At 44.7% G+C, this 17,413-nt stretch overlaps 1 protein-coding gene and 1 pseudogene across 1 annotated transcript; one reads left to right on the forward strand and one right to left on the reverse strand.

Moving 5' to 3' along the window:
* The window catches only part of LOC146427047 (mutS protein homolog 4-like), a 52,774-nt pseudogene that overhangs the window by 20,091 nt on the left and 15,270 nt on the right, over positions 1–17,413 (forward strand).
* Positions 14,716–16,131, reverse strand: LOC146427048 (uncharacterized). Its single transcript, XM_085082628.1, has one exon. It carries the CDS (start codon positions 16,129–16,131, stop codon positions 14,716–14,718), a length of 1,416 nt encoding a protein of 471 aa, XP_084938754.1.

The following is a 17,413-nucleotide window of genomic DNA, read 5'->3' on the forward strand; positions in this document are numbered from 1 at the left end:
AAAAGGAATAACAGTTTCTGTGAGACCTATTTTAGTGTGGTGAACATGAAAATCTCATTGAGTGGTACTATGCTGAGTATACCCTGGTTTGGTTGGCACATAATTGTGACCACATTTTTCCCATTTGCAGCTCCCTACCTAAACATGGGTCCTATAACTAAGGTTATTGTGGCTGTCATCCAGTTTGCACAATGGGCCAATAGGGTGAAGAACTTCTGGATCTTTCAGTTCATTTTAACGGCAGGCACATGGCTACAGTTTTTTGACACCGTCAGTACATGCTTTTGGAGTTTATTTGGTAATGGTACTTTTTGTGAGGAGATAACACCAAGAGAAGGTTTCTCTCAACCTTTTATTCATTACTTTGGGCCTACTCAACTAATGCTCGAAAGGTTTGGAAATTCTCTAAATGCTTATGATATCATACAGTGCCTAGTGTTGCTGTGGCTGATAGGTTTATCCTACCTTGCATTCCGGAATAAGGTGAAAATACCCTGGGTAACCATTCCAACACCTGTGCCAGGGAATAGGGATGCAGCCACAGAGCCCAAGGCTGTCGCAGAGCCTGGGGATACCCCACAGCCTGACTCTGTCCAACAGCCTGCCTCAGAAACAAACCGTCCAGAATGGGTGGGGGTGCTAGTGGAGGAGATGATACACAGAATACACCAGCTGCTGAAGGAATACATCTCCCTAGCAGGTGTAAAACCCTCTCCTCTCCCCAAAGGGAAAGAGTCTGATGGTGCAGCAGTGGAACCCACAGATGTTACAACCATCCAGGTTCCAGCTGAATCCCAAGAGCAGCCACAGCCAGCCAAAGTTGCACCTCTGGTGCATACAAAGTATAAGACCAAATCAGTACGCCCAGTTAATGATGATGGGGAGCCATTGCCCTCACAACCAGCAGTAGAATCTGAGCCCATAATCATCACTGAGTCCTTCAACTTTGATACTCTCCGTAATCTGCGAAATGATGTTAAGAGACGGACGCACGAAGCTTTCCTAACCTGGTTACTTCGGGTTTGGGACCTTATGGGCCGAGGAGTGCAGCTGGATAATAATGAAGCAAAGAATTTGGGACCCTTGGCCCAAGACCCGGCTGTTGACAAAGTGTTCGCAAGGGAGACAGGGCCCCTTTCTCTCTGGGAGAGGCTTTTAATGGGTGTAAGAGAGAAGTTTGACAACAAAGACCAAATGCAGAATCCCTACCGTAAATTAACCTGGAAGACCATTGAGGAAGGGATCCAACGGCTGAGAAAAGCAGCCATAATAGAGATGCTCTTTGGGGGGGATGGACAGCACGAAAATGACCCTGATAAGGTCAAGTGCACCACGCCAATGATGTAGAGCCAGATCATCATGCCCCTTTCCTTGCAACTATTAATGTTGCTAGCAATCGAGAAACAGTGGGTTCAATAGTTGACAGGCTCAGTTATTACGCAAGTGTGATCAGTGACCCAACGCAAGCTCAGGTCTCTGCTGTGGTTAAAGACCTCAAGAAAGAGATTAAAGAGGAGATGAAGGACCTGAGGGAGGAAATTAGGGACGAGATGAGGAGGATCAATGTGGCACCAGTGAGAGTCACAGGCCCCAATACCAGAGCCCGACGTCCCCCAGCTAGAGAGAGAGGGTACACCCCACGAGCTGAGTTGTAGTTTTTTCTGCATGACCATGGGGAAGACATGAGGAGGTGGGATGGGAAGCCCACTACTGCCCTGGCAGCACGGGTGCGTCAGCTTAAGGAGAGAAATGCTGGCCGAGGGGGCTCTGCCAAAGCGAAGGTAGCCTCAGCTTCCCGTAGCCGACCTGCTAGGTACAATAGAAGGGAAGATGATAGGTCGGATCCCCTTGAAAGAACCTCTGAAATGTATGACCAGGAAGGGAATGATGACCAGTGCTAGAGGGGCCCTGCCTCTAGCCAGGTAGAGGTACGGGAAAACCGTGTTTTTTGGACTGTGTAGATTCGATGGCCTGGCGCATCAGAGCCACAAAAATATGAAGCACTAGTTGATACAGGTGCGCAGTGTACCCTAATGCCATCGAGACTTCCGGAAGCAAAATCTATTTCTATTGCTGGCGTGACGGGGGGATCACAGCAGTTAACCCTGGTTGAAGCCGAAGTGAGCCTGACGGGGAGGGAGTGGCAAAAACATCCCATTGTGACTGGTCCAGAGGCTCCATGTATTCTGGGCATAGACTTCCTCCGTAACGGCTATTTCAAAGACCCGAAAAGACTCAAGTAAGCTTTTGGAATAGCTGCTGTCAAGGCAGAGGGCGTGAGGCAATTGAACACCTTGCCTAGACTATCAAAGAACCCTTCTGCAGTCGGACTTTTGAAAGTGGAAGACCAAAAAGTACCAATTGCCACCTCGACAGTGCACCGCCGGCAATACAGGACTAATCGAGATGCTGTGGTTCCCATCCACAAGATGATCCGTGAGCTGGAGAGCCAAGGGGTGGTCAGCAAGGCCCACTCATCCTTTAACAGCCCCATCTGGCCTGTGCGCAAATCTGACGGAGAATAGAGATTGACTGTAAACTATCGTGCTTTGAATGAAGTGACTCCACCTCTGAGTGCTGCTGTGCCAAACATGCTAGAGCTCCAGTATGAGCTAGAGTCCAAAGCAGCAAAGTAGTATGCCACTATTGACATTGCAAATGCATTTTTCTCCATTCCTCTGGCAGCAGAGTGCAGACCTCAGTTTGCTTTCACCTGGAGGGGCGTGCAGTATACCTAGAACCGACTGCCCCAGAGGTGAAAGCACAGTCCCACGATCTGCCATGGACTGATCCAAGCCGCTCTAGAAAAGAGTGAGGCTCCAGAACACCTGCAGTACATCAACGACATCATTGTGTGGGGGAGCACAGCGGAAGAAGTGTTTGAGAAAAGAGAAAAAATCATCCAAATTCTCTTGGAAGCCGGCTTCGCCATCAAGAAGAACAAAGTCAAAGAACCTGCCCAAGAGATCCAGTTCCTAGGAGTGAAGTGGCAAGATGGCCGACGTCAGATTCCTACCGAAGTCATCAACAAAATCACAGCGATGTCCCCACCAACCAACAAAAAAGAAACACAAGCCTTCCTAGGCGCCATAGGTTTCTGGAGGATGCACATCCCCGAGTACAGCCAAATTGTGAGTCCTCTCTACCTGGTGACACACAAAAAAAACAATTTCCACTAGAGCCCTGAACAGCAACAAGCCTTTGCTCAGATCAAGCAAGAAATCGCTCATGCAGTAGCCCTTAGCCCAGTCAAAACAGGACCAGAAGTGAAGAATGTGCTCTACTCTGCAGCCGGGGGAAATGGTCTGTCCTGGAGCCTGTGGCAAAAAGTGCCTGGCGAGACTCGAGGACGACCACTGGGATTCTGGAGCCGAAGTTACAGAAGGTCTGAAGCCAACTATACTCCCACCGAGAAAAAAATCCTAGCAGCCTATGAAGGAGTCCAAGCCGCCTCAGAGGTAATTGGTACGGAAGCCCAACTTCTCCTTGCACCTCGACTGCCAGTGCTGGGGTGGATGTTCAAAAAAAAAGTTCCCTCAACCCACCATGCCACCCACCATGCCACGTAGAGCAAATAGATTGCTCTCATCACACAGCGCGCCCGTATTAAAAACCCGAATCACCCTGAGATCTTAAAAATAATTACAAATTAGCCCGAAGGTGAAAACTTTAACCTCACAAATGAAGAAGAGCAAGAACAAGTGACTCGCGCAAAAGAAGCTCCACCTTACAACCAACTACCACAAGATAAAACACGCTACGCTCTGTTCACTGATGGTTCCTGTCGTATTGTGGGAGCAAATAAAAAGTAAAAAGCAGCTGTATGGAGCCCCACCCGACGGGTCGCAGAGGCTACAAAAAGAGAAGAGAGATCGAGTCAACTTGCTAAACTCAAAGCCGTTCAGCTAGCCCTGGACATTGCTGAAAGAGAGAAGTGGCCAAAGCTTTACCTCTACACTAATTCATGAATAGTAGCCAATGCTCTATGGAGTTGGCTGGAAAGGTGAAAAAAAGCCAGCTGGCAGCGTAGAGAAAGACCAATCTAAGCTGCTGATAAATGGCGAGACATTGCCGCCAGGGTGGAAAAACTACCTGTAAAAGTCCGTCATGTAGATGCCCATGTCCCCAAGAGCCGAGCTAATAAAAAACACCGAAACAACGAACAAGTAAATAAAGCTGCAAAGATAAAAGTGTCACAAATAGATTTAAATTGGCAACACAAGGAAGAGCTGTTCCTAGCTCGATAGGCCCATGATGCCTCAGGCCATCAGGGCAGAGATGCCACCTATAAGTGGGCACGAGACCGAGGAGTAAATCTAACCATGAACTGTATCTCCCAAGTAATCCATAATTGTAAGACATGTGCTGCCATCAAGCAAACCAAGCGAGTAAAACCCCTGTGGTATAGTAGAAGGTAGTCTAAATATAAGTATAGAGAAGCCTGGCAGATCGATTACATCACACTGCCTCAAACCCGTCATAGCAAGCGCTATGTGCTCACAATAGTAGAAGCCACCATAGGGTGGCTAAAAACATACCCTGTGCCTCACACCACTGCCCGTAACACCATCCTGGGCCTTGAAAATCAAGTCCTGTAGAGGCATGGTACCCCTGAGAAAATTAAATCAGACAACAAGACTCATTTTAAAAATAGCCTCATAAACACCTGAGCTAGAGAACATGGCATTAAGTGGGTGTACCACATTCCTTATCATGCACCTGCTGCTAGCAAAGTAGAGCGATGCAATAGTCTGCTAAAAACCACCTTAAAAGCTTTAAGCGGGGAGACTTTTAAAAGTTGAGAACAGCATTTAGCCAAGGCCACCTGGCTAGTTAACACCCGAGGTTCCACCAACCGAGCTGGCCCTGCTCAATCTAAACCCCTGCAAACAGCAGACGGGGATAAAATTCCAGTGGTACACATGAGAGGCATGCTAAAAAAAACTGTTTAAATTGATTCTACCTCAGGCAAAGACAAACCCACCCGTGAAGTTGTTTTCGCTCAAGGTCCAAGGTGTACCTGGTGGGAGATGCAAAAAGATGGAGAAGTACGGTGCATACCTCAAGGAGACCTTAGTTAAAGTTAAATTGTCCATAACACTGTGCGTGTATCCATATCTGTATGTATATATATATATATATAATTAGAATAATGCATGTGTGTATATAATCTAAATGTTTAAGGTCAATGTAACGTGTTAGAATGGGAAAAAATTCGGGGTGGATTATGTCGGGGGTTGAGAATTTCTTCCCATTCCTGTTGCCAGGCAACAAATGGGCCGATGTTCAGAGTGATCAAGGCTTTTGTAAAAGACAATGGCTAAGTTTTGGGCAGGGCTAGGTAAGGGAGAGCCTGCCGGAGGAACGCTCTCTCGTGGTTCGGACGCTGAGGGTAGAGGCTGCTGGCTCTTTGCTTTCCAGCTACTACCGGAGGAGGGTCCAACTGTGCCCTGTTTCTCTTCTCTCCTGGCTGGGTGAGCTTTGATTCAACTTTTTTTCTCCTCACGGGGAAGTGCACGTTTTCCCCCCCCCGGGCTGTGTTCCCTCGTTGCTGCTGCCGGGAGAGAGTCCGGCTGCCTCTGCTGCCTGCCCCCGCCCTCTGCCGCGTGAGACCGTAGCGTCTGCTGTGACTGAGGAGATTCTCGCTGGCCGGAGAGAGAGAGAGGGCGCCCGTTCCTGCTGCCCTGTTCCCTCGCTGCCCTGAGCTGTTTCCTGCTGCGCTGCGTGTTTCTCATCCACCATTGCAGCTGCCAGACGGTGAACTGACCCTGCGCCACAGCGCCACCTACAGCCGCTCGGGAGTCATCGCACCTGCCCTGGCCGGCCGGGAGCTCAACAGCGCCCCTGCTGCTTGCAACTGTGATTACACCACACGGGAGAAAGTTCAGCAGCTCACATTATCTGCTGTTTGGTTTTCTGGTTCTAGTTGTGGTTTGCTATTATTGTTATTGTTTGTTTATAGATACTAGTAAAGAACTGATACTCCTTTTTCCCATACCTTTGCCTGAAAGCCCTTGATTTATAAAATTAAATAATTCGGAGGGAGGAGGGGAAAGAAAATCACATCCTCTGCTCTAGGGGAGGGTTCAGCCTCTCTTGACAGACACCTGCCTTTCAAACCAAGACAATACTCCTTCTCAGTTTGAAATGAAATTCATTCAATTAATGGCCAGGACTGTATATTTTACATTAATCTGGTGTGTAATCTCTGGTTTATGCAGCAGCATTAGCAAAACATCTTATTTAATGTAGTTATGCATGCTAGAAAATAATGTGGCTTATAGCATCTTTAAGATATTCAAAGAAACAGAAGCTTTCTTAGAACAGTAAGTAACTCTGACTCAGGATATAAACAACCATCAAATCTGTTTACGAAAACAGATGTTGTATAATGTTTGGGGGTTTGTTTTGTTTTGTTTTTAAGCATTAGTACTTGTAAAACCTATTCTGCTCTTAACATAAATAGCTACATATTAAACATCTTTTATAACTGGCTGTCAGGCCATGGCCAGTTTGTTCATTGTGTGATAAATGAGTGGATAGGGAATGTTAGCTTTTGCATATATTAATTTAGCATTTATAAATGATAAGGTACTGTGTAAAGTAGCACTTACATAAAATATGGTTAAGTAGAAACAAATTTGGAGTCAATTATAAACTATGTAATAGTTGTAGTATGCTAGAAATGTGCTAAGAAATGCATGATAATAGATGTCTCTTAAATTGATAAGCCACAAAGCCAGAGATCAAGACACCCTGAAGGAATAAATAGAAACAGACCTCATGCATCCCAGGAAATCTGTTATTTATGGTCACACCTCCCTGAGAAGAGTGTCAGCCACAACTTGAATTAGGGCCATAGAAGACTTCAACCTTCAACCCTGAAACAAACCAGAAGACCAAGATGTCGCCAGCCTGGTGGACAGGAGCACAGAGCGAAGAAGAAGGAATGACTGAAGTGTAAATAGCTTTTTTTTTTACTTATTGAATATGTAACAGTTACAGAAAGTACTTAAGCGCACATTAAAATGAATAGGGTGCAGGACTGAGAATAAGGCAAACCAGCCACTCCCTCCTGGCCATAATTCTTTGTTCTCCTAATAAATGTTCAATATTATATTCCTAAAAATGCAGGCTTGTGAATTTGTTTTTATCAGCCCTAACAGCCTAATTTCTCGTCTAATCTCTAACACCTTTAACAGTGTGTGGAAAAATTCATGTTGCTAGAGGTTTGTGTCGACAAAGGAGACAGAGGAGTCCTGTAACTTTTATTCATGAACAAAGGGAGAGGCCATGGGGCATTTCCCTATGGAGTCTCTCAAACTGTTGGAGGATACAGCCTCCTTTTCATCCTAATCCTCCCAGCTGCATCATCCTCACCCTTTCTCCATTGGCTGAGGTACTTGGGAGGTAGACTTCCCAATCTGCCTAATATATGTCCTCCTTAATATATTCCCCCCTGTATAAGATATGATGCATGACCATTGAAATCAGCTTTAAAATTTAAAGCTGGGCAGGGAATTTAATATTCATAACCCTATTACATCTTTATTCTTCTTCTCAAAGTTCAGGAGTTTAGCATGACCTTGGCTGAGCAGCAGTCCAAGTCAATTAGGAACATTTTCTGAAATTGATGGTTTGCCCCATTACTTCTTTATCTACAAGTCCCTGGCCCTGTCTCCAAGAAGATTCACACAATCTGTTTATAAAGACACATTCATCTTAGTCATTTCAACAATACTGTGTCCTAGGTTGCAATATAGATGTAGTTAAATATTCTATTACCACCAGCTGTGGGCCGTTAGCTGCTATCACCTGCTAATGACCCACTCCGGATGACAGGCAATGGGCCATCCGTTAGCTGTTACCAGCTGCTAATGACCCACCCCGCATGACAGGCAATGGGCCATCAGGGACCCACCGTGTGACTCATGGACTTATCTCATCCCATTGTGAGATGCTCTGCCGAGGAGGGAGGAGCCAGGTGCTCCCACCTGGATATAACCTGGCCTTGGAACTGCCTGAGCTAGCCCTGTCTACTGGGTTCCCAGAGGACCAGAGCTACTACTGGATCTTCAGCTGGAGACTAAACCTTCACAGGATCACCGCTTCAACTGGACTACTTCAGTTGGACTGCTACTACCACCCTAACAGGGTGTTAGGTTGTATCTGACTTTGTCAGTGCTTTTCCTTGTATTATTTCACTTATTTTTAATTTCAATCTTGACTTGTGATCTCCCACTGGTTTGTTTTCAAACCAACACATACTGTCTATCTGATGATCAGCTGTTTTCTTACACTCTCAGAATCCATGCTTTGCCTAGTGAGTGCCATCCAACCTACTGTGTTTTCTCTATCTTGGGCATACTTTTGGTTTTGAATGTTCTGCAAATAAACTCATGATATAAGCAAATTCACAAGCTGACATTTTTAGAAGTATAATATTGAACATTTATTAGGAGAGCAAAGGGAAACAGCACTGGGCACTTAGCAATTTTTCTTTTTGCCAGAGGCATGATTCTCTTCATTTTACTGTGAATTTAAATACTTTCTCCAATTGTTACATATTCATTAAGTCCTGAATAAAAGATTTACACTTGTCCTAGGTTGCAATATTGATGTAGTTAAGTATTCTATTACCACCAGCTGTGGGCCATTAGCTGCTATCACCCACTCCGGATGACAGGCAATGGGCCATCCGTTAGCTATTATCACTTGCTAACGACCCACCCCGCATGACAGGCAATGGGCCATCAGAGACCCACCGTGTGACTCATGAACTTATCTCATCCCATTGTGAGATGCTCTGCCCAGGAGGGAGGAGCCAGGTGTTCCCACCTGAATATAACCTGGCCTTGGAACTGCCTGAGCTAGCCCTGTCTACTGGGTTCCCAGAGGACAAGAGCTACCACTGGATCTTCAGCTGGAGACTAGACCTTCACAGGATCACCACTTCAACTGGACTACTTCAGCTGGACTGCTACTACCACCCTAACAGGGTGTTAGGTTGTATCTGACTTTGTCAGTGCTTTTCCTTGTATTATTTCACTTATTTTTAATTTCAATCTTGACTTGTGATCTCACACTGGTTTGTTTTCAAACCAAGACAACACTTCAATCCCCCCTTCTTCAGTCTTTGCCCTTTAGCCAGTGTGGTGCCATTTTGGGTCCTCTAGTTTGTCTCAGAGCTGAAGGTAGAAATCCCCTTTCAATGTTTCTTCAGCTCCGATTCAATTCGTGGCTGACAGCTTCTCAGGCAGGTGTGAATGTAGATAACAGACTTCCTGGGATGCATCAGGTTTATTTTTTATTTCTTTAGGGCGTCTTGATCTCTGGCTTTGTGGCTTATCAGCTTAAAAGACATCTATTACCATGTATTTCTTACTATGTTTTCTAACATATTACAACAATTTCGAAGTTATAATTCACTCTAACTTTGTTTCTACTTAACTATATTTTATCTTAGTACTACTTTACACTGTACATTATCACTTGTAAGTGTTGAATTCATACATGCGGAAGCCAGCATTGACTATTCGCTCATTTATCACACGCAGGGGAGTTTTCTTGTATTCAAGTTCTTCATGATTTGCTGAACTGTGATGCCTCTGGAAAAAAACTTCCTAATGATTAACAGATATGAAGGGCAGTGACAGCCCTCCCTCCACAAGTATCCTTAGATGATTTATTTTATTTATTTTTTATGCTTGTGTGACATAACGACGAGAGGGAACTCACGGCAGTCTCAATATGAGATATAGAGTAAGCTCCATTTTATTTCACCAAACGAGAAACTTATATACTGTTACAGATGTTACTAATTATAGTTACACACGTATCTGCAGTCTGTTTTCACACATTCAGGGATCCTCCTGTTGACTCCCTTATCCTTTTCTCATAACACTTCTGACTCTCTATTTTTTCTCATGACATTCTTCCCACAGCTCAGAAACACAGTTGTGGTTCCCAGGTGTTAGTTTCTCATAACAGCTTGTAAGGTTTTTCCTGAGGCTTGACTATGCTGAGGCTTTGTTCAGGCCTGTTTAGTTAGCATAAGTTTTGCTGGAAAACTGCATTTTCCAACACTTGTGCACCTTTTCATTGGGACATCATCTATCCCTTCTTGCGCATCTTAACCTCTAAGTAGTTAAAATAGAGTCTGTTTCTTCGTGTTTCTCTCTTGAGAATTTGTGAATGCTGGGATAAATGAACGTAAATGCATAATGTTGTTTGTCCTTTCTTATCCAGTCAACAAGTAGAAGAGTATAAAGTCTACTTTATATCCCTGCAGGTTGTGTGCATAACATAAAGCTGATAAAATATGCACATTTTTAGCCATGTCAATACTGAGATGTTACAAGAAGAGGTTAAAACAAAATAAAAAATTAGTCTCAATCAAAAAATTATTAGTGTTCAGAGATGTTGCATTTCTTCATCTTCCAGAGCACCATTTACATTTCAGCTGCAAGCCCAGAAAGCTGCCATCTGTGGAAATAAGTCCTTCTCCCCTATCATAGCCATGGAATATAGTTTTCGACATTTATCTCTTGCTTCAACGGCAGGCATGATTCTGTGTTCAAATAACAGGGGATAAGCTCTAATTTTTGTTTGTTTGGCTCTTTTTTTTTAAATCTACTATCATGTTTATTTAGATAAGTTGGGGGTCGCCCGACTATAACACACATCTTCATAGAAGTATCAGTGTCATGTCACTTTATTTTAGGAAGCAAGCAACAAAAAGCACTGTTTACATAATACACTGGTACATATAATTGGATAAAAGCTTTAAGTTCGCGCTTTAATCTACTCTGCTAATTGGTTATAAACTTTTATCATGCTCTCTAAGCATTAGCTAAGGTTCTATCTAGGTAACTGCTCTATCTTTGTTTAACGTTCTTTTATGATGCTCACATTTTTTGGCTCTTTACATTCTGTTATCTCCTGGGAAAGGCACCTTAGAGTTAGTCACACAAACTAGCTTGTGCATAAAGCTCCATGTATGCTGTTTCTCAGGCTTTCGTGGCTTTGCTTTGCAAGTTATCCTTCAACATAGATACATACAAATTTTACTCATTAGTGTAGAAGTTTGCAGAAAATTTGGAACTAGAACTGATTTTAAAATAGAAGGGTTCTGTATTTTGTTATGGCTGTTCATTATTGTCTAAAATATTTTAGATTATATAATTTTATTGAATTGTTTTGAATATTTTGTTCAGGTTATTACTAAACAAGATTTTAACACCACTAGAAATAATAATGTCAAGCACTGCTTCTGATGCAGGCAATACAACAAAATTGTTCAGTCTAATAACAGAGCATTTCAAGGTAAGATCTTAAATTTCATTAGATGTTTTAGAATTCTTGTTATTCACTTTTATATGATGGTTGATTTGAGAGTTTTACACAACTTTTAAAATCTTAAATGCAGACATATTTTGTTTTCTATGATTTTCAGGTCTAATTTTACAATGGTAATGAATAATCCATAGCCAGCTCCAGTGCTGCTACTTCTGACACTTACAGACAAAAGTATATTGCTGATTAAAGCTGAAAGTTTTGCATTTGTGGCATTGGGTAATTTGAGTAATACCAAACCTAGGAAAGATACAGAAATTAAAAAATCAAACATTCTGCTTTGCTTCTCCCTTGCTCTCTCAGCCTGGTAAATTGATGGGGCTAATGTATCACAGAATAGGAAAAAGAGCACCATCAGGGTAAAAGAGCATGAGATTAACTAGCATATGTAATTTATGACTATTAATGCCTCAGAACCTTTAAAAAACTATATTAATTATTACCTGAACTGCTTCATGCTTACAGAGCTAGTGGCTTCTTCATGAGTGCTCTTCTACTTCCTTACCTCTCTCCTCTTCTATAAATCACTTGTGCATCACACACCTTCAGTGACATTGACCTGCTTGTGCTAGGAAGCTAGAATGAATTCTTCTGTGAAGACGGATTGCAGAATCAGTTGATAGATTTCTTGGAAACACATATCACTAGAAAAATATAGAAGTCTCTCTGGTGTAACTTTTAAAATTATTTCCTTTCATCACCATCTTCACAGAATGTGGCTTTTACAACTGTCCAGAGAAAATACTTCAATGAAACAAAGCGTTTGGAGTACATAGAACAATTGTGTGCATCTGAATTTAATACCATTTTCATGGAGGTTCAATCAAAGTATGTTTAAATAAGGAAAAGCATACTGTGTCCAGATAGGTTTTCAACAAAATCCTTTGGTGTACTCATTAGATCAATTTGTGTTTTGTTGAAGAAGTTAGAAAATCATAACAGAGTTGCCTTTTTATTTTGCCTTCCAGTGTTTCTGATGTATCTAGAAACATAAATAGAAAGCCTGTTACACAGTTGGGGGGGGGGGGTTGAGTTTTCACAGCTTTCCTCTTTGTCCTTTTCATTCTTTCCTTAAATATGCCTTTTAAGAGCTATGATTGCCTCAGCAAGCATTTTCTTTGTATCAACGATTTTAAGTATTGATACTTGGTCCCCAGGGACTTCAAATCACATGTATCTGTTGAAATATGTATGGTCACAATACCAGCTATATAGTGTAGGGTGTCAAGTGTACAGAGACTCAAACATTTATGAAAATTTGATTTGCATGACTGTATATTCATTAGACATGGGTTCGTGCATGTTTGAAATATCCTGCTTTTTCAGTGCTATCAATCACAGTAGTAGTCAAACTGCAGTAGTGTGAATGTTATTTCTGTAGTGTGCTGCTTATATGCTATTTCAATAGCAGTATTCAATATTCATTAAAGATTGTTTCTTTCCAAAGTATTACTGTCCTGCACCTGCTGCAGCCTTGCTCAAATATGTTGAATTTATTCAAAACGTCATTTATGCTCTGAAATCGCTCAAGGTGTGTTTCCAGGGAAGAAAGAAAACAGCCATGATAGATTCGTCATCAGCCCAAAATCTTGAACTAGTAGTTATAACAGAGATTCTCAGTAATAAAAGTTGTTCCAAGTTATGTTTTTATAAAGTTCGATGTCACTAAGTTTGCTTGATGTTTGTGTCAAAAAGCTAACCATTATATTTATTTCTGTATGAGAGAACTTGCCTACCATTCAGAGCTTTAAATATACATATATATTTATTTGGACAGAGAAATATCTTACAATTCAGCTCAAAATTTCTAGCACAGGAAATCCTAATGTGAATTGTGGAAAGACATGATGCATAGTCATCTTTACATTGATGTGTATCTTTTATTCAGACTTAAACATTTTGTTTATGCAAAATTTCACAGACTGTGAAATGAAAGAGACAATATTTCTGCAAGAACTTTCTTATGTTGGATTAAACCCCCTACATTTTACTAATTTTATGCAAGGTATATACTTCAGCATTGAAAGGTTGTTTTATTTTCTTTTAGATCTAACAGCAATTTCTCAAATGATAGTAATGTGCAATGTGGTACTTGATTGCATGGTAGTTTTCCACATTGAGATCAATGCTTGGAGCACTTTCTTCATGAGAAGTTAGTTGCCCTCTAGGCAAAAGAAACTTCATGGTTTACCTTCTCCAGACTGTTCCACTTCTGGTGAGCAAGAGAAATATTTGGAACTTATATTTTGCTGCCTGTTGGTTAGAGATCCACCTCTATTTAGATGTCCACTTAACCACCCCGATATAAAAAGGGGAGCCTGGAGATTCCTCACTCTCCAAGTACTATTCAGAAGAGCTTTCCTCCTGGGGAGATGTAGCGGAGCCATATAATGCCTTGTGTTGGGAGGTACATTTGGAGCAACATTTTTCTGAAAAAATATTCTTCTGTTCCCAGTTTCACAGAGGGTTTTGAGAGGAAGGTAGTCACAGGAGGAGCTGAGCAACATTAAACTGCTTTAAGTTTCTCTTGTTTTGGTTTTTTTTAGCATTATTGATGCAGAATTTTTGCTGATCTATTGGCAAGTTTGAATTAGCCAAACATAGCTATTTTTGTTACATAGATCTTACCCCCAAAGCCTGGTTAAATATCTTTTTATCAGATATCAACAGGTAAAAGTTAATAGTACAGGCATGAAGTGGTATGGGGGCGCGTGAGAGGTCCGGCGCGCCTTGCCCCGCACGGGCTGGCTGGGCTTCGGCTAGCTCGGAGGCTGCACTGGGGCTCGGGCTTCCTGCCCCCCCCACTATCCTTCTCTGCTCCGGCTGCTGCTGCAGTTGGCTTCAGGGACCCAGGGTCGCCCGATGGGCGGCAGGAACCCCGCGGCAAAGGCAGCTGCCTACCGGGCAGGGATGCGGTGGAGTCGCGGATCGCCCCCCAAGATAAAGAGAGTCCAAGCGGTGGGAGGTTCCAGGGCACAATTTATTTAGGAGAAGCAGCGGGGAGGCGCGCTGGAATGCTCCCGGTTGGGGCGGACCGCCGAGATGCCGCCTAGCACTGCGGGTCTCGCCACGCAGCCACGCTCACCGAGAACAAAGGGGCGAAGGTTTTAAGGGGCACAACGGGGTTTCTCAGGGTGGGACGGCAGGGGCGGAGCCAACGGGGCTCCGGTACAGCATGATGGGCAAGCGGGGGAGCAAATAACCAGCAACTGGGGAGTGGACTACAACGAACCAATGGGGGAAGCCCGGCAACAGAAAATTCTAGTGAGGGCAAGCAACAGGGGCGGTGACAGGGGCAGGGAAGCAAAACTTTAACCCAATGAACTTAGGATAAACTTTCCAGGGGAGGGGGAGAGCAGTCTACGGCCCGGCCTCCTCCGGGTCCCAGGTGATGGCATCCTCGGCGGCGTCCTCGTGGACTACGCTGATCGCCAGCCCTGGGGACTCGGGATCTGCAGCATCAGGCCGCTGCACCTCCACACCTCCCCTTTCTTTACTAAATAAGGACCGAATGTAGCGAACTAAATATTTCATAATCAAAGCAAACGAAGCAGCAACCAAAACGACCGCAACTAAAACAATAAAACAGTCTTTCAATAGGGTGGCTCCCCATTTGGGCAGTCCCAGTCCTCGCAACAGCTGATGGGCCCATCCTCCAACAGTAGACAGTGTGGGGTTCACCGCTCCGTGGACGCCGTCGATGGTATTTTCAAACCAGAGGCTGCTTTCAAAGGTGATATTGTTGATGAGTGCGTCCATGTCCTGGAGCTTCTGGTGGATGCTGCGGCTTTTGGAGGATAAGTTGAAGCAGCAAAGCCCCTCGAACTGGTGACAGCCATGTCCATGGGCAAGGAGCAAAAAATCTATGGCCGCTCGATTTTGTAAAGTCGCGTGCCTGGTCACTTGCTCATCCTGTAGGAGGTCTGCAATGGCCTCTGACGTTAACCTGGCTTGCTTCGAAACCCAACATTCTAGATTGCTGACTTCCCCAAGGGCCTTGGCTGCAGCTACCCAAGGCAGGAAAGCGGACACAGATATTCTTTTTCCTTTACTCCAATGATAAATTTCAGTGCTGCAATCGTCATCATGAGGCTTTTTTGGGATCGAATTGTTCGACCACACCGGAAGGTGGGTCATGTTGGGAGAAGCAAGAGTCAGATGACCAAAAGTGCACGGACCACCCACAAGGTGAGAGGGGACCCCAGCCCAGGCACGTTCTCCGCAAATTAGAAACATTCCCTCAGGGAGCCGAATCGGGTGAGCATAATGGCGATTTGAAGACGAGGGCGCTTTTATGTGGGTAATATGGATGCACCAATTTTTTGCAACATAATTAGGATTGCCCTGTCTCAGCCCCTGGTACAGTTTTTGATCCGACTTGTAGGGAGTTTGGTAGTCAAATTGAACACAGGCGGGAGCTTTTAGAGAGCCAATCAACTGAAACTCATGGGGCTCTTTCTCCGTCTTTGGCTCACTCGCAACCCACTTCTGCCACAGCAAAAGAAGGTTTTGAATGGGGAGAGAAAATTCTTGGCGATCCTTATAGAATTTGTAGACATTTTGTTTCAAATCAAAAGTTGACCTCCACAAGGAGATGAGGGATGGCAGAAACACATCTACCTGTACTGGGGCTCCCACCAAGGCAGACGAGAGCGGATCTCGGACTGCGTCAGTGGACAAGCACATTTGCTCCTTGTTCATGGCTCGGGCCAATGTCACCCAGACGTTGGAGATAGGCTGCCTCACGACCCATAGCTGGACTGGGACGATGACCATCGCGAGGAGAAGGAATGACGCGCGGATGGTGAACAGCATCTTTGCCACTGAATGGGGAGGTAAACACAACAGCATTAATCAAGGCGATAAAGATTGGGGCAGGTGGAGGAGGGAGGACGGGAAGGCCATAGGAAAGATGGGGAAGGAGAGTGGGAGACTGGAACAGGGAGTGACCGGACAGGCTTTCTGCAGCTTAGGTGGTTCGTTTGCGAACGCGTGGGCAGAGGCGGCGAGGCGACGGAGGCGGTGTTTCTGCCTTCTTTTTCGACGCCAATGCGCGGAGGTCACATCCTTTTTCTCTGGTCGCGGCGAATACGGGCCTGCCTTAAGAAAAGGTTTAACGAACTTGCCCGGGACCCACCGTGGCCCTTCCGGAGTGGAGACGCAGCAATAGCCACACCCCCAGATGATAAGTGGGAAGGGGCCGACGATGTTGAGGGAGTCCGGTTACTTGACCAGGACAAGGGGGCGCTCTTTCAGCTTGGCCCTCGAATTGTTGGCAAAGTGGCGAACCACCGGGGGGGTCTGGCTCTTTATCAGAGCAGTTTAGGAAATTTAGTGTGAAAAGAGCTCTCGCCAGCCGATTTGCGGGAGTCTCTGTTTCTAGTCCCCCCTTTTGCTGAAGGAGCACCCTCTTGAGGGACCGGTGAGCCCTCTCCACCAGTGCCTGACCCGTGGCTGAGTGGGGAATCCCGGTGTTATGGGAAATGCCCCACTGGAGGAAAAACTTCCTCACTGGTCCCGAGGTGTAACAGGGACCATTGTCCGTCTTGACCTCCTTAGGGATACCCAGGACAGCGAAGGCCTGCAGGAAGTGCGAAATCGCATCCTTCGCTTTCTCCCCAGAGTGTGCAGTGGCAAAAATCACACCTGAAAAGGTGTCAACGCTCAGGTGAACATATTTTAGACGGCCGAATTCAGGCACGTGTGTCACATCAGATTGCCAAAGCTCCCCGCTGTTAAGCCCTCTGGGGTTGATTCCGGAACCCATGGATGTAATTTGGAGGGGTTGACAATGGGGACAGGCTGCCACAATGGCCTTGGCTTGGTCCACTGTTATTTCAAACATCCGCCTCAAGGCCGGGACATTTTGGTGAAAAAGTGCATGGCTCAGCGATGCCTGCTGGAATCGATCAGGCACATTGGCAACATGCACGGGCGCAGCGAGCGTGTCTGCCACCCTATTCCCTTCCGCGATTGGACCGGGAAGGTCAGTGTGTGAGCGTACGTGCATCACGTAAAATGGCTGGTCACGGTGGGAAATGGCTGTTTTGAGCCTCTT

Source organism: Lichenostomus cassidix, chromosome 25 (genome assembly GCF_008360975.1).
Source record: "Lichenostomus cassidix isolate B80296 chromosome 25, HeHo_3.0, whole genome shotgun sequence".
Classification (NCBI taxonomy): domain Eukaryota; kingdom Metazoa; phylum Chordata; class Aves; order Passeriformes; family Meliphagidae; genus Lichenostomus; species Lichenostomus cassidix.

Bases quoted from the DNA above. Each gene is read 5' to 3' on its own strand.
- LOC146427048 (XM_085082628.1), bottom strand. From the start codon at position 16,131: ATGGTCATCGTCCCAGTCCAGCTATGGGTCGTGAGGCAGCCTATCTCC.